Raw genomic sequence first — 27371 nt, forward strand, 5'->3', positions numbered from 1 at the left:
GTGCAGCGCACGCGTCTCTGAAGCTGGTACCCGCTCACACACGCTCAGACGCTCTGCAGTCAAGCCTCACAGTAAACACACTGATAGCACTCTAATCACGGTGGCTCTTCTCAGTCTTGTAGACACTGAACCTCTGCATCGGCCATAAAACACACTGAGAAACGTTCATTACCCTCGGACACAGCAACAAGGATAATCTATTGATCCGCGGATCCTCTTTTTAAAAGGCTTGAGGTTTGGATAATGACAGAGAGCTAACACAAAAGTGTGTGCTCTCCTGCTTTTATGAGGTAATAATACACCCTAAGTGGACGGCAGAACACAGGGGAACATTTCAGACGCGGACATAAACGCGACGTGGATTGTGTGCGGACAATCTTTTATGGCTGCTGAGTTGATGTATATGCGGCGTGTGTGTGTGGCAGATCCTGGCCAATGTGATCATCTTCACCTGTGGAAACATGGCCGGGGCGTATCATAAGCACCTCATGGACTTGGCGCTCAGGCAGACCTATCAGGACACCTGCAACTGTATCAAGTCTCCCATCAAACTGGAGTTTGAGAAGCATCAACAGGTACAAAGTCCAAAATCTAGAGTTTCTAGAGAATGAATTGATGTAGAAGAATGTTTAAAAACTGGTGCAAATGCTTATTATTTGCTGTAGCGACTAAATATGGCAGAACTCAGCTTTTTATTAAATCTTAAATATAGTTTTACATGAACTAGAGTTAATTTCTGTTTTTTTTTCATTTGGTTTTATCGGATTAATGCAGTGGAAAAGCATGGACTTACTAACGGCCTCTCTGAAAAATGTTCACCTTATAACAGGAACTGTACACATTGTGAAATTTGAGCTTAAATTTGAGACTGTAAGTCAGAAAGTAGCCACTGACAAGACAGACTTTATTCAGCAGAAAAACCAACACTACAGTGGGTGTAACACTGAGCTCCATTTGTGGAAGTCAGATTTTCCAGGTTCCCAGGTGAAAATGCAACAGGAACACCTGAACTCATCGTTCTGAGTTCAGATCAGAGTCCCATTCCCAAAATGGCCGCCTAGCATGCAAAACAAAAATTTTAAGTGTAAACTATTTTACCGTAGCTGATAGTTTGTATCTTATGAAGCCAGTGGAAATTATAACTAAGCATCGTGAACATGTTTTTCCTTTTTTAACACATTTTTTTTTTTTAGATTTTTTTGGCTCTAGTGGCCTTTATTTGATAGTCAATTGACAGGAAAGTGGGTAATGAGAGAAGGGGGAAGACATGCAGCAAGACCGGGAATCGAACCTACAACAGCCACGTTGAGGACTAAGGCCTCCATATGTGGGTTGTGTTTAACCCCTGCGCCACCACAGCACACCCCACATGTTATTCTTTTTGCATGTGTTTGCACTCAAACATTTGTAGGTAAATTATCACCTGTTATTAGCACAACAGTTGGCAAAGCCCACTTGTTTTATCATATGCAGCTAGAAAGCTCAATTAGTTGTATTGTAGTTACTACACCCAAGTTCTGAGACAAACACAAGATGGCAACAGTGTACTAGCTGTTAGCTGGCTAGCTAAATAAGATTAGGTAAGTTTAATTGTAAGTCGAGAACTATCTGATTTCACAGCTAATAGTTTTCACAGTAACTCACAAAGCTCAAAGCACAACCCTACAGTCCTCCCCATATCCAAAACGGATAACTACAGGGTTTTTCCAGCCTTATTGTTTCCAGTCTGTCCTGCACTATAAAGAGCCAAATTAAAATTTAATCGCATTCTGGTTACTTCAAAGTTTTGTCAGAGAAGGGAAGTTGGTAGGTCAGCCATGTCTTAAGTGGCATTTTGCTGTGACATTTGCTTGACATTAACGTCTTTGTCGTGACATTAGGCATTCTTCCCGACCAGGGAAGTGACATATAATATTACACAAATAATTGATGGTCTGCTCAGAGGTGGTTCACTATGATGACCTTTTTTTTTCTTTTTGTCTAACCCTTATTAATGACAAAATAAGCAATTTTCCTATTTCAATTCAGGACAGCATCATATTAGTAGCATCAAACTAAACATGCCAGCTACTTGCTGCTATTTTGTTCTCTATTTTGCCAGCAAATGAAATACATGCCTACAATTATAGCATACTTGTGCTGGCTCTCTCTCACACTAAGATGCAAATCATTAACTTTTTTTTCCTTGGCATATTTCTGGCATATGTTTCTCTGCAGTAGTTTGCGTGTGGGAAGAAGTGTGTGCATGTTAAAATTAGCGCAGATACATGCAAATGCCGGTTCATGACATTCACATGAACCGAGCCGAATCTCATTCAGCAGCTGACTGCGGATCCTATTAGTTCATTAGTCAAACACACAATTAATAACACTACAGCCCTTCAGGCTACCATACCCCCCTCCTGCTGCGCGCCGCGTTCAAACTGCTTCGGTGCTGAATAAGTAAATAAGAGAGGATGGTGTGCCTTTCTATTTTTAGCGCGTCCCCTCAAACCGAGCCCCTCTCCAGACTTAATTCGCTGCTATGTTTTAGGAAATGAGCCCGTGGTGTGTGAACAATGTAATGACCCTCTTTCACTGTGAGCCGCAGTTGTGAGTCACATAACTGTGTGCGATTTGCGCGCGGCGCAGGCAGGTGCTCGGTCAGCAGCGTGCGCGCGCGGTCACGCACACAAACTCTCACGCTCGCACACTCACGCCAAAATTGAGCTGAAACAACCCCTCCATCTGATGCGTCTGGAGAAGAATTGAAATAACGAACTTCTATAACAGTGTTTCATATACTCTCATGTTTGAATAATACAGTAACTATACAGTTTGAATAACACAGTAATACAGTAACTATTGTGTTATTTTTAGAAATACCAAAACAATAAGGAACTTGTAGCGCTTATTTCAACGCCAAAAGTCTAACTGCTGGATTCAGTTTTGTGTCACCAAAGATGATTCTAATTATCTAAATAATTTTCTTTCAAGAAATCAGAATTTGATATTTCTTTAAACTTCAGCTTTCTTTCTTTGGGCTGGTTTGTTTTCACATGTCTTGTGTGCTGCGTTGAGAAAACATTTGCCGTGAATCAAAGTTCTAAAACTGAACTGATCGAAAGAACTGATAGAAACAATGGTAACTCAAAGAACTTGTAACTTGCCAGAAAAGAAAAAATGAGAACAGAATAAATCATTTCACTTTATAAGATTATAAACTTTCTTTCTGTAATTACTCGTGCCATGTGTTTTGAAATTTGTAAAGGTTTTTCAAAAGTGGTTCAGACAAAAATGTAAATGTTTGGGGAAAAAACTTAAGTATGTATTTAGAAAAGAAAATATTATTCCTAAATTTATGTAAGAAGCTCTTGGAAAAAAAAGCAGCTAATGTCGATTTAGATATTTTAAAAATCTTTAGATTTTATAGACTAGTATTTATTGCTCTCAAAATTATCCTGTAGGCTTATTGGATAAAAAAGTTTTCAGTGGGATAAAAGACTGTGTTGTTTTTGATTATGAAACACTACATTACTGTTATTGACCAACACCAAACATTTGAAGACTCAGCTGATCTAATTTTGTGTTACCCTTGAAATAAGAATTGAAAAGATTTCACAAGTCATATCAATACAATAAAATATCAATCAATAAAATATTATTTTATTATTACAACTATTATGCGGGACCTACGTTAAAGCAGGTCTGTGTTGGACAATATGCAGCGCTTTAAGAAAAGTATTCATCCGTTCATCAGTGTGAGAACGACTTTATCTCCTGTGAGTCACTGGCAACCTGTTTGCATATTCATGCTTCTGGTGCGGTAAAGATTTTCAGAGTGTGGGTGGAAAGAAGGAGTACCTGGAGAAAACCCACGCGGGCAACGAGAGCACGCAAACTACACATCGGAGCACGAGCCAAGAACGGCGCTGCTGTGAGGCAACTGAAATACGGCTCTGCCTCCTGGATTTCATTTCTGCTTCATTGTTAAGCCTCACAAAACTTGATCTGTGACTCATTCCACGCAAAGCAAACGCACCCAAGGCTTTAAACAGCCTTACAAATTCTGAGGAGATGGAGATAAAAAAGAAAGGAACAAATGGTCAGACCTGCAGCGGAGAGTTAAAAACTGGAATAGCCAGCGACTGGAGAAAAGCGTGTTTTGTTTGAAATCTGAATTTCGAGGGTGCAGACGAGGACTTTGGCATAAAAAGTTAATCACAGGACAGCAGAAATACTGAAGGAGCGTTTAGTTCGCCGCCACAGTGACTGACTTAGTTACACACGTCGCTTCATCCCTGCTTTTTTTCCTCGCCTTAGGCAGGGGTCAAGATGCATTTAATTGAAGTAAGAATTAATATTTAAACTGGAAAAAAATATGTTTCTCTTGGTTTTCACCCTCATTACCGGCAGATAATGAAAAAATCAGAGTGGGGTAAAACAGTCCTTGCTCTTCTGACGTTGGCCTCCAGTTCTCCCTGATAAATTAACTCCAATAAGCCATCATTAGAGAGAATTAATGACAGAGCTATATTTAGGAGGTTAAATAATTAGAAACTGAAGTGAGAAACAGAAATAATGTATCAACTGAGTCTCTGTGGTGGATTTTTGTGCTGAAATCATTAAAAAAACCATTGCAGTCATTTGACTTTTCTGTCGGAGACCCTTTAAAGTAAAAACGTTTTTGTATTTGTGAATTTTTTTTAGGCTCTGAAAAAAATCTACAACATGTCAATAACAAGGTCAGACTATGTCCAGTAACTGTAAACGTTTCTGCAGCTTTGATTAGTTTAATTTCTAGCTACAAAGATTTCATAACAGTTCAGTTCAAAAGGTAATTTTCTGTAAAATGATGAGATGAGATGATGAGTTCAGTTTTTTTTATGATTCTAGACTGCATTTTATTATCTATAAATTTCAAAGTTTAAAATACTCAGGCATGAAATGGATAATCACTAAACAAAAGTTCTTTAAAACTACAGTTTCAGATGAAAACCTCATATAATTTTCCACTTAAAGGGGCAGTATCATGTCAAAGTCAACTTTTTTGGGCTTCACATCATGTTACAATGTTATTCCTACATCAAAAACACACCTGGAGTGCTGCTTCGATTATTCCATAAATGTTTGAGAAATCCTTTAATCTCCATGGCAACCATGGAGATTAAAGGATTTTAATCTCCTTGGTGCTGCGGTTTCCAAGCTACCTCTTCACAGAGCACCCCTCCCCTTTTCAGCTCCTTCAGACTAGCCAGCAGCAATTAGCAAACACCTGGTGGATCTGCGCATCAGCAGAACTCGTTATATGAGCTTCTTCTCAGTAGAACGAGCAGGAGTGTTTAAAGAGACAGGGACAGATAATGCCCTATTTCAAGGCATTAAATCTGAAAGTGAAATTTATTTTACTGCTACATATATATAGCACTAGTACATAGTGCTATATACATGCACTAGTACATAGTGCTATATACATGCACTAGTACATAGTGCTATATACATGCACTAGTACATAGTGCTATATATATGTAGCACTATGTACCTGGAAAACACATTAAACAACTTTATCAATGTATGTGCTCCTCTCACACAACATCCGCCTACATGTGAAGTTCTTGATTGTGTTGCTGGTGTAAGAGATTTTTTCATGTGTAGGAAAACTCTTCAGACACTCTAATGCGATCTGTTTGGAACTCAGTAAAAATCAGATTTGTTTTTTTTTTGTATGCGTTGTAGTCAAATGGGGAGCTGGCAGCATAAAATTCAGTTATATTGTTGGCCTTTAAAAGCCTCGTTCTTGGTTTTCCACACTCAATTTCAGTTTAATCTACCGGATTTCTCTTTGAGAGAAGCGAGAGCTTAATGCTTTTGACATAATGGTGCGTATTCAAAAAGAGTGATCCGGATCGGTTTGGTCCCGTCTCTGCCTGTCCAGGAGCGTCTACTGCTGTCCTTGCTGCCCGCGCACATAGCCAGAGTGATGAAAGCCGAAATCATCCAACGGTTGCAGGGGCCAAACTTCGGTCGCACCGAGAGCACCAACAACTTCCACAACCTCTACGTTCAGCGGCACACCAACGTCAGGTACGGCTCCCGCTTCCTCCCTCCACACATTTTAAAGGTTCTTATTCTCTGCTCTCATCTGGGGGCCTTGATCGCTCCTTCCTGTCCTCCCTCCAACCCATCATCATCATCACCACTCTTTTCTCGCCACCTTTTGTCCGACTCCTCTCTACCTGCTATTAAATTTGGATTTCTCGCCTTTTTCTATGTCTTAAAAATTTTTTTTTGGCCTTCCATTTTCCTATCTTTTCCTTTCCGGTCATCTCCTCTGGTGTTCTTACCACACTTCTTTTCATTACCATGGTGAAGTTCAGCTGAAATTTAACTCGTCCTGTTCTCCTGTTTTACTCTGTCACTTTACAAAACAGAAAAGGAGCTTTTGTCCTCGGCTCTCAATGACATCCCTCTCTGTGCGGCGAAGGTTTATCGTCACAGCACAGAGGCCGCCGATCTTGGCTCACGATGAGAGCAGCAGTCCCCGGAAAACCTGTTCTTTTTTTTTTTACGTCATCCCAGAGCTTCACTCAAGAGGCTGTATTTCTGTCCAACTCCAGCCTCAGCTGGGTTTATGGGTGAATGCGAAGTGTCCTCGCGTTGATCTCGCTATTATTCCTCCACTAATAACAAATTCTCCTATGGTCCAGCGGGGAGAGGAGGCCAATTTCTTTTCAGAACAAGGAACAGACACTCAAGGACACGCACACACGTCTGTGTTGCTTTACTGGGATCTATGCTGCCTAAAATGCTTTTTCTTTTGTGATGCTGCTCAAGTTCTTTTTTTTTTTTTTTTTTTTTTGACGACAAGCTGGGTTTATGGAGTGTCGTCTGGTTTAAGCTACAGATGATGACTGAGCTGCCCTAAAATGGTCTGAAATGATGCCAATAAAACATTCCCACACATAGCAATACAATACAGTACAAACATATAGCGATTAAAGACTCAGCGTAATGCACACACTGCAGAAGCACAACATCTTACCAAGTATCTTTGGTCTAGTTTCTAATTAAAATATCTTGGTTTAATTGAAATAAGACAAAACTGACTAATGAGTAACCTTTCAGCGAAATATAGGCAACAGAGCTTGTTGTAAGTTAATAATTCCTTAATGTTGATGGAAAAAGTACCAGCAGAAAAATGTCTTGTTATAGCTGAAATACTTCTTTGTATCATTAATAAATAAGTTAATATATCTCGCTAAAAAGTTACTTGAAAGTTAGTTTTGTCTTGTTTAAAGTGTGCTAAGATATTTGCGCTACAAATGAGACCAAAAAATATTTGGTAAGATTTTGTGTTTTTGCAAGTGGAATATTTATTTATGAATCGTAATGTTGTGCAAATGTTGATTTGATTTAATGAAGTGACTGTGGATATCAGCAGATATTTTATACTAACAGAGGAAACATGAAAAGGAAAAACAAACAAACAGGAAAACGAGACATTTTCCTGTCAGAAAAACTTTATGCTCACAAACAACCGTAGCCCTAGTTGCTAGAGCTGTCTGTTGATGTTGAGGCATTAGCTGATCTGTTCCCCTCCTTCTTTGGTTTGGCTCATCCCCTATGGCTAAGATTCTTTCTTCTAAATTTTGCGGGGCAAACAGAAACATTTTACTTTGTTACGCTACTAGAAATCTAGAAATCTAGAATTCTACTAGAAAGCAGAGTGATGGATATAATTTAGTGAGAATCTCACCAATAAGTGTAAACATGCTGGTTTTTTGGGTTTAATGTCTTTTATCCTCTAATAGTGAACTCAAATAATGACCATTTCTGAAAATAAGCAACTAAAACACATAAAACACGTTTTAATAACATCTCTGTGTTGTTTGTTTCTATTTTCTGCAGCATACTCTACGCCGACATTGTGGGCTTCACTCGGCTGGCCAGTGACTGCTCCCCTGGTGAACTTGTTCACATGCTGAATGAGCTGTTTGGCAAATTTGACCAGATTGCTAAGGTAAAACAACTTCATATCTCACACCTGCATGTCTGTTTTCCAGTCAAATGAGTGATCAAATTCTAAACATCACATTTCATCTAAAAATATTTATATTTCAGGTAATTGTAGCATATTAAGATCAGACTTTCTGTGTGCTTGTCTGGGATTGAAATGTAAGGATTTGATGAAAAAACTGATTTTTATTGCAGACTGAAGTTTTAAGAGCTTGAGTTAGAAGTGTGTGACAATTCATACACGTAAGAAAAAAACTTTTGGGACATCTATTAAGGAAGATTAAAGTTTCATTTTCATCTACAGCAAAGAAAGTGCTTTTTAATGTAAATTAGGTAGCTCTTAATTACTAAATTTTTCATGTCAAACTATGACAAGAAGAATGTAAACATCACTGGTACTGAGAAAAACAGACTGAAGTCCAAATCCAGCTGCCTGTTACACTGAACCAGATTCGAAAGCAGCGTGAGTTTTCCCAACAGTTGTTCTTCCATGGTGCGTTCAGGTACAGCTGATGTCCAGTCAGTTCTGTATCGACTGCTTTTTGTAATTCCAAAACATGCTGATAAAGTTGAATTATTGTCGGATTATTTTAACTTTCTTCGTTCACATAAAAAAAAACTAATAAGAAAAAAACATTGTTTTTCATTTTAATATATGAAAAACGTAGCGAACCATGACTGTAGGTCCGAAGTCCTGCACCGAATCGCCGTTTTAAAATAATGGATGTTTCAGGCTTAATCAAGAGATTTTTGTTTCTTTTAACCCATTATTCAATCGCTGTATCCCTGTTTTACCCTCTTCAGGCTGGGGAGGGGTCGCAGCTTTTCACATTGCGAGATTGGGAGTCGATTCTGGACCGGCCGGGTCCAGTCAGAATGTATTAGCTTACCCGACTGCACTGGACTAATTATTAAACAGCCGAGGCGACAATTTCTATTTCCGACCAAAAGCTGTTTGAGCCCAGAGAGCGGACTCGGGGAGTGCGTGCGTGTGTGTGCAGGATGCCCACAGTGAATGCCAGTCTCCTGGTGCTCAGCTATAAGTTGAGTCAGGCTTCCTGAGCTTCGTGTCCAGCTACTATCTCCTCCTGAAGCTGCAGTTACATAAAACAAAAAAAACCCAAATAAAAGCTCCAACGGTGAGCTGATACTCATCCCACATGTGGAATAAGAGCTAATGTGTTGTGCATGTGGGCGACTGATTTTTTAGGCTTGATGAATTTGAGTGCGAGCGTCGAGTGAAAGTGAGGAGTAAGATAAAATATTAGCCATTAATAAAGACATCTCATCAATGCGGGTGTGGTTTGTTTGACTCGTTCTTGAAGGAAAACGAGTGCATGCGGATCAAGATCCTGGGCGACTGCTACTACTGCGTGTCCGGACTCCCGGAGTCGCTGCCAAACCACGCCAGGAACTGCGTGAAGATGGGCCTGGATATGTGTGAGGCCATCAAGTAAAACACCAATTCCACCCCCCGCCCCACCACCACTAACCTCACCGACACCCCTTCCCTCTCCCACTCCTCACTCTTCTTCTTCTTCTCCTCCACAAACACAAACAAACAAACAAACAAACACTCGCCTGTTAGACAGATTGAGCAGAAGGAATGCCAGATTAAATTCCAGCTCTGTTTAGACACAGGGGGAATTCAACAGGATAAGCCTCTGAACCAACAGTAAAACTTCAAGAAGATGAGTACACATCGTGGTTTATGTTGTTTCCTGTTTTCTTGCTCTCCGTCTCTCTATCATGCATAGAGATACGTATTATTTGACGGACAGATGTGTTTTTGGCTCGCCAGCGCTGACCTTTAATCACAGTCGGCAATTATGCCTCGCATAATTGCGGTTTGTGGATTTCACTGTTGCTTTTTTTAAATTTTTTTTATTGTCCAACAGATTTTAATTAGATTCTGGACAAAAAGCAGTTTCTGTTTGGTGTGGACTCAAACTGCGGTCTACTTTGGCCTCTGATTTGTTTTTTGTTTATTTTATCAGAAGTACTTTCAAAGCCTTGCAAAAGCGTTCACACACCCTGAACTTTTTTGTTGCAGCCACACACTTCACTGTAATGTATCTGGACTTTATTTGTCAGACCAAAATAGTGCATAATTGTGAAGTGAATTGTATTCCATTGTAGCTTTTGCTGGATGTTTAAGCACACAACTAATAATCCCCTTGCCACTATACAGTTCGACCCAACTCAGCTATAATCTACACGGTTTAAAGGTTCCTCCATTGCAATTGATTATCAACTTCAGTGGGTGGGGTTGTCATACCAAAGCGTTTCCAGAGTCTGAAGAGCATCACGATGCAATCTACAGTTGAAAAGTAGCTTAAATTAATTATGGCGTAAAGAATCTTTTATTTATTCTTACCATGCTGTCCCTTTAAATAAACTAAACTTGTGACACAAGCAGAACACAATGCAACAATGGAGGACATGGAAGCTACGATGAACAGCCTGTGGCTTTTTTCCAGACTCAAAAAGAGGAGAACAGCAAGAAAAAGGTTTGAGAAGTTTTTACGAGACGCAGGTCGAATCCTTGTAAGCGAGTCGCTCTTGTTACGCCATAGCAGCCAATCAGTGCTTACTCCACTTGAGATTGTAGCCTTTCAATAACATCCCAGATGATTTGCACCTGACTCACCCTGCGGTTACAACAAGCAGCAAGACGGAGCTGAAAGGCATTAAACAAAAGCTGAAAATGGGAGAAGTTACACCCCTACCTTAAGCATTGGTCTAAAACCGGAAGCAGTAAAATCTTTGTTAAAATAAAATGTTGGGTTTGGTCACGTTCAGGCACAGTGCCAATAGGTTGAATTTTTCAGGTTCCATCTAAACTCTACTCCAGAACTTCCATAATCCTCTTGGTTGCGTCTCTAATTAATTAGATCCTACCAGTTTAGGTGGCCGACCATATTGTCTTCGATGTCTCAGAAGACGAACTGAGCAGACCCCTGAGAGACGTTCAACACTAAAGCTCTAAAAAGAATACACTGAAGTCTGTGGTTGCAACATGAAGGGGATTCGAACACATGACTCCTCCTGTCCTTGGATGTAACCCTCCGGTGAAAACAGAGGTCAGAGGTCTGTTTCTCCTCTGTCCCCCTGTCCACAGGAAGGTCCGCGACGCCACCGGGGTGGATATCAACATGCGTGTCGGCGTCCATTCTGGGAACGTCCTCTGCGGCGTGATCGGCCTCCGCAAGTGGCAGTACGACGTGTGGTCGCACGACGTCACGCTGGCCAATCACATGGAGGCGGGAGGAGTGCCGGGGTGAGATTCCTCAAACTGAAGCAGCAATTTCACAGCAGTGTTTGTTGGTAATTACTGTGCAACCATTACGGTGGCCCCTAAAGGACAAACGCACTTTCAGTGAAACTTGGAACATGAGACAAGTCTGTTATAATTACACCTATTATAGCATTTTAGTAAATTATAGCTACCTCAGTTGACTAAGCAGCTCTGCATTAGTTATGTCGCCATTAGGTCTGCCTGCCTGGCGCTGTAACAAGCTTGTGAAAATTGGCCGGTGGGTCGGTATACGCTTCTCTGAAAATAAGCTCTCTGGTACCGCAGTGTTGTCTCACCGGGCTGCTAATGGTTTGTGTCCTGCTAAGAGGTATTTGGAGGGGAGAAAAAATAATAATAATAAAAAAAAAGACCCACATCGGCTGAAAAAGTAAAAACAAAATGTATTTCCATCTTCTTCTAACTGTGCGCGCGAAGGTAACAGAGATGAAAAGGGAGAACTGCAGGCGGGAGTGGTTCGAAAGCCGGCGAGCAAATAACCTGCTTTTTTTTTATAAAAGCTGTCAACAGGGTGGTGACGCAGGAACTTCGCCTCTCATTATGTGTCTGCTCGTTCATCTCCAGGCGGGTCCACATCTCCTCGGTGACGCTGGAGCATCTGAAAGGCTCGTACAAGGTGGAGTCCGGAGACGGACAGAGCAGAGATTCCTACCTGAAGGAACACAGCGTGGTCACCTACCTGGTCATCAATCCCAAGGTGACATGCCACCGCATGGAAACTCACCTACCAGTGTCACAACCTGTAACAATTAATATAAATGACTGGAAGTCTAATTATCTGCAGTGGAGGGAACAAAAATAACTAACTACCTCCATGCAGATTTATTCTGCTGTGTTTTTTTGTTGTTTTTTTGCATTTAGATGCAAAAGATGATTAGGGCCAATGTAAAAAAAAAAAAAGTCTCAGAATTGGAAACAGTACCGTATTTTCCGCACTATAAGGTGCACCTAAAAACCTTCAATTTCCTCAAAAGCCAACAGTGCACCTTATAATCCGGTGCGCCTTATATATGGACCAATATTGAGCCACAACAGGTCTAGCAACTACGGTAAGCAGCCGCCGACTTCATTTTTGCCCGTAGAAGAAGAAGCGCGCGGTGCATGCTGGGATAGTTGTCAGAACGCTGGTTTGTAATCTATTAATAAAGTTTGACTGACCCATCTACCTACCGACCATATAGAATCGGGTCGTCTGCAGGTCATTTAGCACCACGTTCTCCATGAACATGCTGTGCGCGAACGGAGAAGGGTGACTGACCACCGTCTGGCCACGCCCCGGCTCAGTCGCGGTTGGCTCTCCTCGTCGACCGGAGTCGGACTGTTTTGTTGACATTCACTTTCGTGCAGCTCCATCTAGTGGATGCATAACGTAACTCCAGCCTCTGCTGTAGCATCTATTGTATGCGCCTTATAATGCAGAAAATACGGATTTGCTTCATGAAGTCAAAAATCACCACAACCCCGATGAACCCCATATATTTCAGTTTAATAATAAAAAAAACATTCATCATTTCCTGAACTACTTTCTGTTGGTTTATCTCAGCAAACTTCAACCTTGTGGCTTTGACCCACTTCACTAAAACACTTAAAAAAACAATTGGGAAAGATTTTTTTTATCAAATTGACAAAAGGAACTGGTCTCAATAAGCAATAAATCAATTAATCACATCATAAGTTAAAAGGAGCTCAAACTTTTCTATTTATGTAATAATTATTTTATCAGAAGTACTTTCTCTACCACAAACTGGACGATAAAAGTCTTCAGTCTGGTGCTTTGGTTTCAGCTAGCCGTTTGTTTTTGTTTTTGTTTTTTTAGGACAATTTTGTTTGCAGAGACTTGATAACTGATTTTATGTCTTGTTTCTGTTGTTTTATTTATTCATTTTGAATATTTAAAATGTCTTCCAGATACGGTGTTTAATGTTCATTAGAATTTATAGTTTATTGATCTTTGATAATGTGTTCTTGCTTTATTATGTCATTTCCATTATATTTTTTGAAAATGGTAGCAAAACAACAATATTATAGTTTATCTGAAATAACTTCTAGGACAACCAAAATACAAAAAAATATATATAATTTGAGAGCAAATCAAAACAAAATCTTTTTTGAGGTGGAGTTGAGCCACCACAGTCCAAAAATAAAATAACTTTTCAAGACTGAATCTGAAACTAAAGTATCGATCAGCTGATATCGATCCGATTCCGACTTGGTATCGATACTTTGGATCAATCCAAAACCATGGATTTTATTTTTGTAAGTGATTTCATTTTTCATAATTATGAGAAGGACTCATTGAGCTGGTCTCCTTCTCAGATCTAAGCAGAAATATAACAATACATTTTAGTTGAATATTTTTATTTTTTGAAATTACTCATCTTTTGGGTACATTTAAAAACCTTTGTTCTTCTTCTTCTTCATTTTCCGCTCTAGACAAGTTATATTTTCTCACTCGGGGGCAAATGCTTTTTTTTTTTTTTTTTTTTTTTTTWAAAAAAAAAAAGGTCACATAAAAGCCCAATAAAACAGATAAAATGGCTGTGATGTGATAAAATGTGGCAAACTTTTTACAATGCGCTGTTTCGGGTAATTATAACGAGACAAAACAGCCAAAAAAAACAATCTCCCTCTGTACATTTGGAAACCCTCGTCAAGGTTAACCCAGAAAAAAAAAACCCACAGACAAATCATCTCCACCCTTCCTCCTGCTCCCGGATGCGCCACTAATAAACACCGACATTGTCAAGTAGTGGAAAAATAATGGAGTGTAGCAGTGACTAAATGCTATCAAATGTTGGCAGGTGTTTGGTCAGTCTCTCGGCCCGGAGAGGATTATGTTTACGAGCGCGCTCTCCGCCACGGGCGTATGAGAGGATTGTGACATTGTGCAGCTCCTCCTGACAAAACAGAACATTAAGGCTTGATTGGGGATATTTAAAGGACCTGACTCTTCTGTGAACCGTCCGTGGAGAACATCGCTTTTTTGAACAAAAAATAATTCTCCTGACATCCAGAGCGTGCTCAGATTGTTTGGCTTGGCAACAGACAAAAAAAAAAAATTGAGCTTTAACCGGAGCGTAAATTGGCCAAAACGCACACTTTCTTTCTCTCTTTTTCTTTCCCTCACTCACTCTAAATAATGAGCAGGAAAACCTTTTTGCCTCCTTCAGGCGGTCTCTGTTCACCCTCTATTTAATCTGATGCATTCAGTTTATTTACACGGCTTACGTTTATCTTTTCCTCCTTCTACACCAAAATGTTGCCACTGTAATTAATACATTTTTGCACATGTCTGCTGAGCTTTTTTTTTTTTTTTCAATATTCTAATAAGTATCAAGACAAGGCTGCAGGTGCTCTCTGACATTTTCATTGAGCCCAGTCCAAACATGGTGCCTGTACCACAGAAGGTGTCATCTCTGCTGTCACTGTCATTAAACATCACCGTTAGAGCTGAAAATAGCCTCAGCCAGACTTTTGTGTGTATGTGCGTGTGTGCGCGCGTGTGGTTTGCGAGCGATTAAAACGCATCGCCCGAGGTGCAGCTCTTAATCCTCTGCCGATTCAACTCGAGTGGAGCTCTCTATATTAGCAGAAAAACACTCATCGCTAAAATAAACGCCGGCCGCTGCGTCATCCGCCGCTGAAAAAAAAGTGTTTCAAGTGGCTCTAAAACACTGACAGGCGAGTGGAAGGTGTGGAAGGCTGTCAAACTTCCCCAACTCCCTCCGTCCCAGCTCACTGTCCTTCTCGCCTTTACGCCCGCAGAATCGGTGCATTTTCACCTGTTGGGTTTCCTCTTTTTTTCAAAATGTTGTCCTCAGATGGAGAGGCACAGCCCGCTGCTGGGCGTGCGCTCCCGACCGTCTCTGGACGGGGGGAAGATGAGGGCGTCCGTCCGGATGACCCGCTACCTGGAGTCCTGGGGCGCGGCCAAGCCCTTCGCCAACCTCCACCACCGAGACAGCATGACGGCGGACAACGGCAAGATCAACACTACAGTGAGTGACCTGTGTCTGCTTGTTCTCTGCCTCACCCGCGCACAGACGGCCGGCGCTCACAGTGAATGCGTTTCATGTTCCAGGACGTTCCTATGGGGCAGTACTACTTCCAAAGAAGAGAAAGGTGAGACTGCTGTCACTCCTGGTCAAGGCACATGCAGCAGTTTGGCGTTTCCGCTTTCAAAACACCAAATTAAATGTGTTTTCATTGTGACTGAGTGCGATTAAATCAACACAAATAGTGCAGATTGCTTTTGTGGAGAAACTGCAGAAACTCAAAATCTTACCAAGTATTTTTTGGCCGAGTTTCTAGTTCATATATCTTAGTACATTTGAACTAAAACAAATGGGCTCACAAGTTAACTTTTCTGCAAAATATAGGAGCTTATTTAAAGTCAATAATTACTTAATATTAGAGGTGTGCTGATCGATCGGCCATCGATCATAATCGGCCGATTTCCGTGAAAAAGTGTATGATCGGTGATCGCCGATCACGGTCTCTTKTTGYCAATCACACAAACCGATCACCTGCATCTCATTTCGCAGCCTGCCCGTGCAGCTGGTCTCCTCTTTCCTTCACACTGCGCAAACGCACAGCAACAAATCCTAAGCGATGTTGAACTATAACGCACTGAGTGAATGGGGACGTTTGCGTGTTACGGCGGAACATTGAAGCACGTGGGGTGAAGCACGTCAAAATGCATCAACACTACGAATCTAATATGGCATAAAAACAATACCATACTTGACGGAGTTTGGCTACATCGAGGCTCACTGCAGTAAAAAAGACATATGGAGGATCAGATAGCAGGTAAAGCAGAGCACAGCTACAAACACTCACCCGGATTAGCATGACGGTCAGAAAGCTAAACAAATAACCCGCAAAATAATTTAAGTCTTCGAGCTGCGATGTAAGACGCTGGCTCTGCTCTCGCTGTTGAACCGCTGCTACGCGCTACAGGTAGTAATATTTCACAGACGGAGCGCCGCTTCTGCTCCACCTGGTAGTGACTCTCACACCGAACCTCTGCTTAAAGCTGCAGCATCTAACTTAAGAAAATGTATTTTACATACGTATTAAAACCTTCGCTGTCCAAACATGAGACAGATAATCTCTAAAAAAATAAAAAATAAACCTCCTCTGCCTCCTCCCTCCTCTGCATAATTACTTCGCTCAGTCAGAAACAGCCACTCAGAACTAGCAGTAATCAGCTAGCCGCCAGGCTATCAGGAATTTTTCATTCAGTAACTCAGGATTGTTTATTGTAATGGATCCTGTATTTGCCTTTGAATGTAACGTTTTATACTTGAATTTCTTGGGCAATGTTGAGAAGTTTTATTTTGACTTTTTGCATTATTTAGCCTCTTCAGAGCCTTCATATGTTTTCAGTCTGTTAAAGATAGTATTATCGATAGCAGTACAATTTGCACAATGCCTGTTTAGTTTTTTTCTTGGAAAAAGTTATTAAAAACAAGTTTCTAAGTTGTCTAAATTAAGGTGAATTTATGGTTCCTTTTTCTACATAGTCTAACCGGTAGTGCTTATGATTAAAAAAATAATAATTATGTGATCGGTATCGGTGATTGGTATCGGTGACCGGCCCTCATGTGTGATCGGTATCGGCAGGAAAAAACCTGATCGGCACATCTCTACTTAATATTGATGAAAAAGTGCTAATTCCACTGGCAGATTGTTTCACTTATAACATTTTTCCCATGTTATAATTGAAAGAATCTGCCAATAGAAGTAGTAGTTTTTCAAAGGCTTTAATTTGAAAAATTGCTGGTCAATCATATAAAAACCCCATGAAATACACTGAAGTTTGTTGACATTTCTTATCTTTTTCTTCTGCTGTGAATCATGTTCTTCTTTTCCTTTAACTGAAGATCCAAATCTCAGAGAAAAAGATTTGAGGAAGAACTCAACGAGCGAATGATTCGCACCATCGATGGCATCAACTCACAGAAGTAAGCTCAATGTCTGCTGAGAAACCCTCCTGTTTATCAAAGATAAATGATATAAAAATACAGATAAAAATAAATGCAAAGGAAGCTGAAAGTCAGTATCTCTTTCTGAACAGAAAAACATTTCATGTTATTAAGTCAAAGTTTTCCTCTCAATCAAAATGTGTTCAGGCAGAAACTGAAACTAATTAATCTGCAAACAGCAAAAAAAGCAAAAGACATCTTAAGACATGTTGGACCACACAAATGCAACTTTCTGGAGAATATTAACTATTTAGTGATGATTGTGTAGCTGGTAGAGAGTGGATGTTACTTTACACACTTGTGCTTTATTCTGAATCTCCACACTGCAAAAACACAAAATCTTACCAAGTCATTTTTTCCAGTTCCTAGTTCTAATGTCTTAGTTCAGTTGAAAAAAACAAAAACAAAGCTAACGTACAAGTAACTTTTCAGCAATAAATAGGAGATTGTTTTTAGTCAATAATTCCTTGATTTTAATAAGAAAGTACTACTTCCATTAGCTGATCATTTCACTTATAACAAGACATTTTTCCCATGTTATAAGTGAAATAATCTGCCAAAGGATTTAGTACTTTTTCATCAAAATTAAGGAACTGTTGACTTAAAACAAGCTCCTATATCTTGCTGAATATTTACTTATAAGTTAGTTTTATCTTATTTCAAGTGAACTAAGATATTTGCACTAGAAACTGGAAGAAATTACTTGGTAAGATTTTGTGTTTTTGCAGTATACAGTCTGGTTTGGAGGGAGGTTTCGATACATCATCCAAAAATAAAATAAAATAAAATATCTACAGAAAAACACACCAGATGAACCATGATGGGTACGAAGATATTTTAGGCAACACAAAGAGAAATTCTTAGAAATCTTTTAGAATAATGCATCTGATCAGTGTAGTTATGTGCAGGAATCACACAAGACACCACAATTTCCATCTTGACATCAACCGTTATCACCTATCCTCTCCTGAGGAAAGTTACCAAACTCGTTTATGTTAGTTCCTCCTGAGACCAAATCAAGGTGAAAGCCCCACCACCTGCAGCATCTCAGCTGGTAAATAAGGCATCAGGAAGAATGACTCGTCGTCCTGTGGTCTGTCTGCTCCCATTGTGTTTCCAGACAGTGGCTGAAGTCTGAGGACATCCAGAGGATCTCATTGTTCTTTCACAACAAAGCGCTGGAGAAGGAGGTAGGCGAAAGCACACACAACCGCAGACAGCTCCATCCACCGGGGAAACAAATCAATGGAATAATGTGGAATAAAACAGACAGTTTGTCACAGAGACACTGCAGGCTTGTCAGAGTCTCTGATCAACTTTGTCTTCCCACTTGCAAACTTTATCCTGAAGTTGTTGTTGTTGTTGTTCCGGTAAACATTTCAGGTCGTGTCTGCTTCTCTTTTGTTGAATTTTAGACGCATTTTGAAAAAATGGCCGCTGTGTCTTTGCTAAAGTATTAAAACCTCTTGAACTTTTTCACACTTTACTGTGTTACATTCACAAAATGAAATGTTATTTTGTGGGATTTTATTTGTGAGACTAACATAAAGTAGACTGTAATTGTGAAGTGGGAGGAAACAAACTTTTTTTCTGAGTCAATAGGTGAAAGTGTTAGATTTAAGACTTTTTCTAAAAATAGCATCACTGCTCGACGATGTTTCCCACCACATGCATCAGTCTGATGCTGAACTGGAGAGATCTTTTGATGAAAGATCGCTGCATCCTCAGTGCACAAAGAAGCATTATCACCTGCTCCAGAATTATCACGGATGGTTTGAATAGGTTTTGTAATAATACCGTTTTAAAGTTCTTAACCTATCTACCATGTTCTGTAAGAGTTTTATTCACACCAGCCTTGTTTAGTCCGCTTTAATCAAACTCTAGTTCATTTGCCTGGAAGGTCTGGTTCATTTGGGGAGGTGTGAACGTGCAATCAAACTCTGATTTTATCAAACTTTAGTCCGCTTAAAAACCTACGTTTTGGTTCAGTTGTAGTGAACTCTGGCGCAGTTTGGAAGCATATATGGTTGAAATTTGGACCGCTCGAAAAGCAGGACATGAGCTATAACGCAGGGCATTCATCAAAATTAAGGATGCCCTTAAAATACTGTTTTACCAAACAGTATTTTGTTTTACCAAAATACTGTTTGGTAAAACAAACAGTATTTACCAAAACTGTTTGTTTTGGTAAATACAACCAAAACAAACAGTTGTCTAAAACCAACGGGAGAAGTAGCTTATAATCTTTTGCCAATAATGTAAGAGAAAACCCACAAACACTGAAAGCTGACGCTGCTTAATTTTTGTTTACATCTGTGGAAGGAGGAAGTTGCACCTTTTCTTCTTCTGAAGTTTTCATATCATTTCCTTCTGCAGTCCTTGGTTTAGCGCCCCCACAGGCGAGGGGAGTGAACAGGCTCCTCAAAGGGTTTGGGTTGTTTTACACAGCGAACCGCAGCAGATGAAAATGTAATAAATGTTGCAATTTTGGTCCCAAATCGAACCGAGTCTATCGGACGATCAAGTGTGAAAACACAGTAAAGAGCCTCCAAAATTTTTACAGACCAGCTGGATTGAAACTAAGATTGAGTTACAACCAGCAGGACTCTGGTTACTAATTAAGTGACTTTTGTACATGATTTTATGTATCGACTGATCTGTTGGTGTACATAAAATCCCAACAAAATAGCCTCTGTTTATTCCTTCTGGTTGTGATATTATTTCATTATTCTTTGGAGCATTCTGCTTTACCCCAGAACCATCTTTCTCATACTTCTCTTCTCTCAACAGTACAGATCCACCACCTTACCCGCCTTCAAGTACTACGTCACCTGCGCCTGCCTCATATTCTGCTGTATATTCGTGGTGCAGATCCTCGTCTTGCCCAAGTAAGTCTTTGGTCCCTTTCACTCGACTCGCACGGCACACTCTGCCGGCAGCGTCGGCCGCCTCCAGCTGCGGTGGCACGCTGATGCGCAAAAGCCATTTGACGCCAGCTGTCTCATCAACGGGGACCCGGCTGAAATGAAAGAGGCAGGGGAGCAAGAGGCAGAATGTTTAAAAAGCCGATGGAGATGAAAGGGCACCGTGTCTGCCAGTGATTATAGATCAGGTGAATCAAAAGCGTGGCGTCGCTTCCACGGCGAGGAGAGAAATCCGCGGTCATGCTAATTTACCGCTTCTCTGAGCCAAAGGTGTAATTCCGCTTCTGAGAGGCCATTGATTTTCAAATTTTTGTCTCTCCCCACGCCGCTACATTGCTCCGCAACGTCGAGACGTTACCTCATCTGTTTTATGGCAGTCGTATTTAATTTTCTGCCCAGCGGTATTTACGCTTAAGACAAATGTCCGAATTGAAGGCTTTGTTTCCGGAGATGCCCTAAAATCTCCTGTTACGTCCCATTACTGTGAATGGATTGCAGCTCTGACACAGAGCAGTGGAAACTTCATCACGGTTATACGGCCCTGGATGGCTCTGCTGAGTGTGTTTGTGTTGCAGAACTGCCGTGCTGGGGATCTCGTTCGGCCTGACGTTCTTGCTGCTGGCTTTGATCCTCCTCCTTTGCTTCGCTGGTCACATTCTGGTGGGTTTGCTCGGTCTTTGTCTGACTACACACGCACACACACACACACACACACACGCACACACACACACACACACCCCACACACACACACACACTATCTTTACCAGGACTTTTTCATCGACTTCCATTCGTTTATATAGCCTAAAGCTGACCGTTACCCTGGTAACCATTACCAGGGCATGCCTCATCCTAAACCCTAAACATAACCTAAACTCAAGTCACCAACACCACTTAAAGCAGTTGGTCCCCACAACGTAGTATGTTCTAGGAAAATAGTCTTTACAACTCACACACATCATTGTATGTCAACATAATCGAGGATTTTATGTTCCCATTTATTTTAATCAATCAATTAATCAATCAAGCTTATTTGTATTGCACATTTCAGCGACAAGGCAGTTCAAAGTGCTTTTCACTGTAAAACATTATACAGTAACTAATTATGAAACGGCGATAAACATTTCTCAAAAACCTTCATAAAAATCATCAAACCAATATATTAATGTTCCAGTTGCTTCTAATCAAAGGCAACTCTAAAAGGTGGATTTTTAGTCTTGATTTAAAGGAACTCAGTGTTTCTGCATCTTTGCAGTTTTCTGGAAGTTTGTTCCAGATTTGTGGTGCATAGAAGCTGAAAGCTGCTTCTCCATGTTTGGTTCTGGTTTTGGGGATGTAGACCAGAACCAGAAGACCAGAGGAGACTGAAAGGTTGATACAACAACAGCAGATCTTTAATGTGTTGTGGTGCTATGATTTATAAACTAACAGCACTATTTTAAAGTCTGTTCTCTGAGCTACAGGGAGCCAGTGTAAGCATGAAAATGTTCTTCTGGTGGTAAAAGGCCGACTTTATTACTGTCTTTTTGTTTCTCTGAAGGGTCAGGTTTCAGTCCACACCCAGATTTCAGGGACCTTTCACAACACGTTTTTTAAATTTTGCCACATACTGTAAGTTGGATGTAGGTCTGGACTTTGACTGGTCTTTGATTTAAACCAGTCTATTGTAGCAATGTGTCTTCTTCTAAAATCAGTGGTTTGTCATAGTAGAGGGGGATGAATGCAAATGTCACTCTCTTCACAAAAAGTCAACTGCTCTTACGTAACATGTTCAAAGCTATATTTTAAATTTAGCTCTACGCATTTAATCTTCCGTTCTGTTAATTATATTATTTTACAAGTGTGCAGACAGTCACAAGAAATTCATATGCCGCTGTTTGCGTTGCATGTTTACGGTTTCTCCTCTCATTCTGCAAATATGGATTTGCATAGTGTTAGTTTACGTACGTGATATCTTTATCGCTCCCATCTGAATACATTTAAAGATTTACGGAACGTGTGAGAAATCCACCCACTGGATGTGGCATATGAAGAAATCTGCTCTGTATTCATTCAGAGACTGAGAGCCTAGAAGAGCAGTGTCTCATGAATAAATGATTTCATGCATTCTCTGCCAATCTCCATATCTGGTCTTTTGGAACTGTGGAAATCATTGAGCACGTCGGCTCAAACGCTTTAAGTCAAACGTCGCTTCTGGACACGTTACAGTTTTGTACTATCATGAGATGAAACCTCTGGCTTTCATGAATTATTTGGCCGTCACTGTAAGTTGCGGCGTCAATTTTAGGAAACTACTGTGAGAGACGAGGAAAGACGACTGGAGAACATCAGCTTAATTTTGACAGACTTGTCTCTTATGAGTTCATGAATTTATAGATATTTTTTGTGTTTAGAATCTGTTTAAAACAACTTGTTTAATTCTGAATTAGCTCCATTAGTTAGGAAACTAAATGTTTAGTTTCAAGCAACATATTCAGCTCCAAGCTAAGTATTAAGTTAACAAGCAACATATTTAGTTTGAAGCTAAATATGGAGCCTGCTAGCTAAATAAGGTTAAAGGGTAATTTTGAAGCTAAATATTTATGCTAATTAGTCAGTTTGAAGCTAAATTTACAGTTTGCTAGCTAAATATTTAGACTACAGCTAAACTGTGAAGCTAAATATTTAGTTAGCAAGCTAAATACTTAGCCTCAAAATATTAGCTTCCTAGTTACATATTTTGCTTTAAACAAAAATAATAAGCTAGCTAAATATGTAACAAGCTACATATTTAGTTTGAAGTTAAATATGGAGTTTGTTAGCTAAATATCTTGGTTGAAGTTTGAAGCAAAATATTTAGTTAGGACAGTAAATATTTAGTTTGACGTAAATATATAGCTTGCTAACTAAATGTTTATCTTAAAGCTAACATTTGAAGCTAAATCTTTAGCTAGGAACAAAATGATTAGCCTCAAACTATTTGGCTTGTTAGCTAAATATTTTTCTTCAAATTAAATATAGTTTGGAGCTAAAAATGTAAAATATTTGTATTTTTTTTTCTTGCTAATTAAGTATGTAGTTTGAAACTGTGACATTTATAATTAAATAAAATGGCAAAAATATGGCAGAAACATTAACCATTTTTTAGCATTTATGACGGGCTAAATAAGTCAAGTTATTACTGTTAAGCAGTGTAACTTTCTAAATGTCACTAAGTGCCATGATAATAATGCTCCTAAGAGTAACCCTCTACACACCTTTGGTCATGAAAGTGATTCGAACACTGTAATAAAACGATTTAGAGAGGTGACCCTGTAGTTTTGGAAGTGCAATGCATAATGTGTTGTGTAATTCAAGAAAATTCTGCTTTAGTTTTCTTTGTACTTTGAGTAGCTTTATTTATTCAGCTTTTCCGCACTCGTCTCCCGTCTTTGTCCTCACTCGATAATAGGCCTTTCGCGATAAACGATAAATCAATTAATCGGACGATAAATTAAACCTATCAACCTCATTTTAATTATTGTCTTTATTGTCTCTTCTGGCCTTTTTTCTTTCTATTGACACTGAATGAAAAAAGGCTCAGCTCCTGTGCTCTCCACTGACCCTCCCTTCCTCATTTCCTTAGTCTAATGTTCAGCGCACACTACACGAGTTGTCGGTCCATTTTCAAACCCTGAGAGACACATTAACCGACAGAAATCCTAGGTATAACGGTTCGATCGGGTTCGATCGGGTTCGTCGTGCCGTGTGGTGTCCAGCCACATGGGCACAAAATAATGGCTACAAGTCCAGTTAACAAATTTTAAAATCCGGCATTAATCAATGCTTTACTAGAATCTACCGGTGATGCATGTGGCTAGAGTCAGCGTAAAGTCCTGACTGAATGAAAATCATTATAACCTATTTATGTCACGTTAACGAAGAACAGCTGAAAACTTACCGGGTTTATCAACTGAGGTAGCAATTTGGCTCCAACTCCTCCCCTTGTCATTTCTATATTCTTTGCACGAAATGTTGAATAAACATTAATGATACCACATATCATCTCCAATGTCTGCTGGACTTCGTGTTGCGCCGTGTCAGCTGTTTGGGAAAACAGCTGACATAAATGATTTAAATCGGAGCTGCCACGACTATCTACCGTAACACACCACACACTGCTGATGATCGGTTAGATCGGCCAACGATCTAAGATTGTCATAAGGGGGAAAATAGGGGCAAAAAATCGTGTAGTGTGAACTACTGCGTTGGGTAGTCGGATGTGCCCGTTTTCTCTATTTAAATCTTGTGATTACTGAAGGGCAATATAGTATACAGACTTCATAATCTGCACTCTTTTGGTTGAATGCAGTGTTTATTTCCACTTTGGCTTTATGTTGTTTAGTTTTTATTCAAGTATGTTTTTTGTTAATGGAGACTGAGAATCCATTTTATTTTTGTTTTTGGTTGTTTTATTTAGTTTATCAGTTCCAGTGTTATGTGTTCTTTTGAAAATAAGGTGTATCTATAAGGAAATCGCATGTATTATTAGTCAATTCCATTAAATCAGTGTCAAAAGGTCTTGAAACAATATTATTGTTTATCGCAATAATTTTTTAGACAATTAGTCGTCCAGCAAAATGTATCGTGACAGGCCTACTCAGTAATCTCCCTCTCTGTTCTTGTCCTAAGTTTAGATTGCTTTTTTTTCTCTCTTATATGGTTTTAGCTTTGTTCCAGAATCTTAACTTAAATATTACACTTTCCAAAACCCACAATCTGCTACCTACCTCCCTTCACTGTCCATTAAGAAAATAAAATAAAAAGTTGTTGCGATAAAACATAAAATGTCTTGGGTCCATGAAATATTTACAAGCAATTTTTTTATAAGTTGTATTTTCTAAACCATCCTAATTTTTCGTATTGAAACAGTTACTGCAACTAGTTCAGAAACACATTTGAATATTTAACTTTTTTTTTTTTTTTGTAGTTAATGAAATCAAAGCCCTATTTCACTTCAGCTGCTTCTTGTCCAGCTTGAGGAGAGCGATGGTGGTATTTCCGTGCTCACACGGTTACCTATCTCTGGGGCTCCACTGCCGATCAATAAAAGATTCCTCGCTCAAGAAGCCCATTTCCATCTTCGTCCCCAGGAGAGTAGTATCACCCAGTAAGTGGGTCAGTTTTAATTGCTGGGAGGATAACCAATAACCTTGGGTCTGTCCTGACCCAGGAGTCGGACTCTGTATTCTGTTTAATTAGAAACAGAAGGCGGGAACAAAAGATCAGGTTTGATGAGTTTGTAAATCAATTTAACAGTCTGAGTATTCCCAGCGAAAGACCCCGTGGTCACTGCTGAAAGAGCAGCTAATTGGCTAACGAGGAGGCACATCTCAAAACAGTGGGCGCATGTTTTATCTCTGCACGACTGGTCGGCTTCACGGACATTACTGTTAACGAGGCACATTATTGCTAAAGAACATTCTCTGTTCGTTTGTGGAAGAGTTCATTACGCGCTCGCTGCGATCAAAGGCGTTTTCTCGGAAAACGTCCTTTCGGACCAAATTAGCAGAGCCGTTGCTAAGAGAAGGCACCGTGTCAACGGCTGGAGAGACAGCTTTCAAGATGGAAAGATAAAGGGATTAGTGTCTCATGGGAATTAAAAATAATATCTGACCTTACAAAAAAAAAAGGATACATCCTAATGTTGATGCTAATGTTCCTCCTTTCTTGTTTAAAAGCGTCCCTGTACTAGGAAACAAATTTAAAAGTGTGAGAGCCATTAGAGCTCATGCAGTGTGAACATGCTGCGTTGAAGAGCGAGCAATAATAGGTAACAGTCACACTTCTGGAGTCAGGAAAATGATTTCAAAGTAGCACAACATTCAGAAGAAAAGGAGCTCAGTCCAAACTTTTATAAGAAAATTAAAAAGTTGAACCTTTTTAATAAGGTAGAATTGAGTAATTGCAGTGGGGACACATTTATTGGCAGACCTAGTGAAGATGTGCGAAAAACCTTAAGATAATTACTATTTCAGTTCAAAAATACTTTATCGATCTCAGAGGGAAAGTAAATCTAACTTATATTGATTTAAAATTCTTCAGCGTTATTGTAGATGGTGATGACAGGTAAGATCTCCTGTAGCAGTCTGTATTACAGCGAATGTGAAGGAGCCTCTGACTAAAGACACTGTTTCTCTAAAGTTACGTAATTTTATTGCAGTAGCATAAACTGACACTGAAAAAAAATGGGGAAAAAATCCAACTTTATTATGCTGAGTGCATTTATTCTATGTACCGTATTTTCCGCACTATAAGGTGCACCGGATTATAAGGCGCACCTTCAATGAATGGCCTATTTTAAAACTTTTTTCATATATAAGGCGCACCGCATTATAAGGCGCATAGAATAAATGCTACAGTAGAGGCTGGAGTTACGTTATGCATCTAATAGATGGAGCTGCACTAAACGGAATGTCAACAAAACAGTCCCGACTCCGGTCAGCCAGGAGAGCCTTCCGCGACAGGGCCGGGGCGTGGCTGGACGATGAAAACGCTTCTCCGTTCGCCCACAGCACGTTTGTGGAGAACGTGGTGCTAAATGACCTGCAGACAACCTGATTCTAGACCAGTGTTTCTCAACCTTTTTCGGGCCAGCGCCCCCCTAGCCCTAATCCAGGTCCCTCACCGCCCCCCACCAAAGAATTTGTAGGTTACTTTGCACTGACAATTATTTTATTATTAATATTACTATCATTATTGTAGATGTTTTGAATCGGCGCACCGATTATGTTTTACGCTCCTTCACCTCGCGCACATAACGGGGTAAATGTAGCGAGTTTTGCCCTAAATGTATCGGCGTCTGGAGGAGGAGGTTTGGGGGAGGTGAGCGTATGTTTTTACGCTCCTTCTTGGGGGGGCGCCGATTTATGTTTTCGCATTCACCTGAATAATGTGTAGTTGCGCCCCTACCCATGGCACTTCAACAATATTATTTTACCTTTTATCTGGAAATAGTGTCTGTTTATTCTTGCCATWCAGTCTCTGTATTAATTATTGCTCGAAAGGTCTTGCCATACCAGTTTATTCCTCCGTATTTACTTTAGTTTCTTAGTTTATTCTTGCATTTTGTTCTTCATTCATTTCCATTTAGTTTCATTTGATTAGTTTTATCCTCTTGGTTTATTGCTATG

At 39.9% G+C, this 27371-nt stretch overlaps 1 protein-coding gene across 2 annotated transcripts in view; it reads left to right on the plus strand.

The window, feature by feature from the left end:
* The window catches only part of adcy2b (adenylate cyclase 2b (brain)), a 71811-nt gene that overhangs the window by 24235 nt on the left and 20205 nt on the right, over positions 1–27371 (plus strand). For both annotated transcript variants that reach the window (XM_008421438.2, XM_008421437.2), the window contains exons 4-15: positions 426–575; positions 5915–6063; positions 7888–7999; positions 9321–9448; positions 11117–11275; positions 11876–12008; positions 15133–15309; positions 15393–15433; positions 17197–17277; positions 18419–18488; positions 20089–20186; positions 20798–20882. In XM_008421438.2, coding sequence (XP_008419660.1) covers positions 426–575; positions 5915–6063; positions 7888–7999; positions 9321–9448; positions 11117–11275; positions 11876–12008; positions 15133–15309; positions 15393–15433; positions 17197–17277; positions 18419–18488; positions 20089–20186; positions 20798–20882 — 1383 coding nt within the window. The remainder of the gene's footprint in view (positions 1–425; positions 576–5914; positions 6064–7887; positions 8000–9320; positions 9449–11116; positions 11276–11875; positions 12009–15132; positions 15310–15392; positions 15434–17196; positions 17278–18418; positions 18489–20088; positions 20187–20797; positions 20883–27371) is intronic.

Source organism: Poecilia reticulata, linkage group LG11, assembly GCF_000633615.1.
Source record: "Poecilia reticulata strain Guanapo linkage group LG11, Guppy_female_1.0+MT, whole genome shotgun sequence".
In the NCBI taxonomy this organism is placed as follows: Eukaryota; Metazoa; Chordata; class Actinopteri; order Cyprinodontiformes; family Poeciliidae; genus Poecilia; species Poecilia reticulata.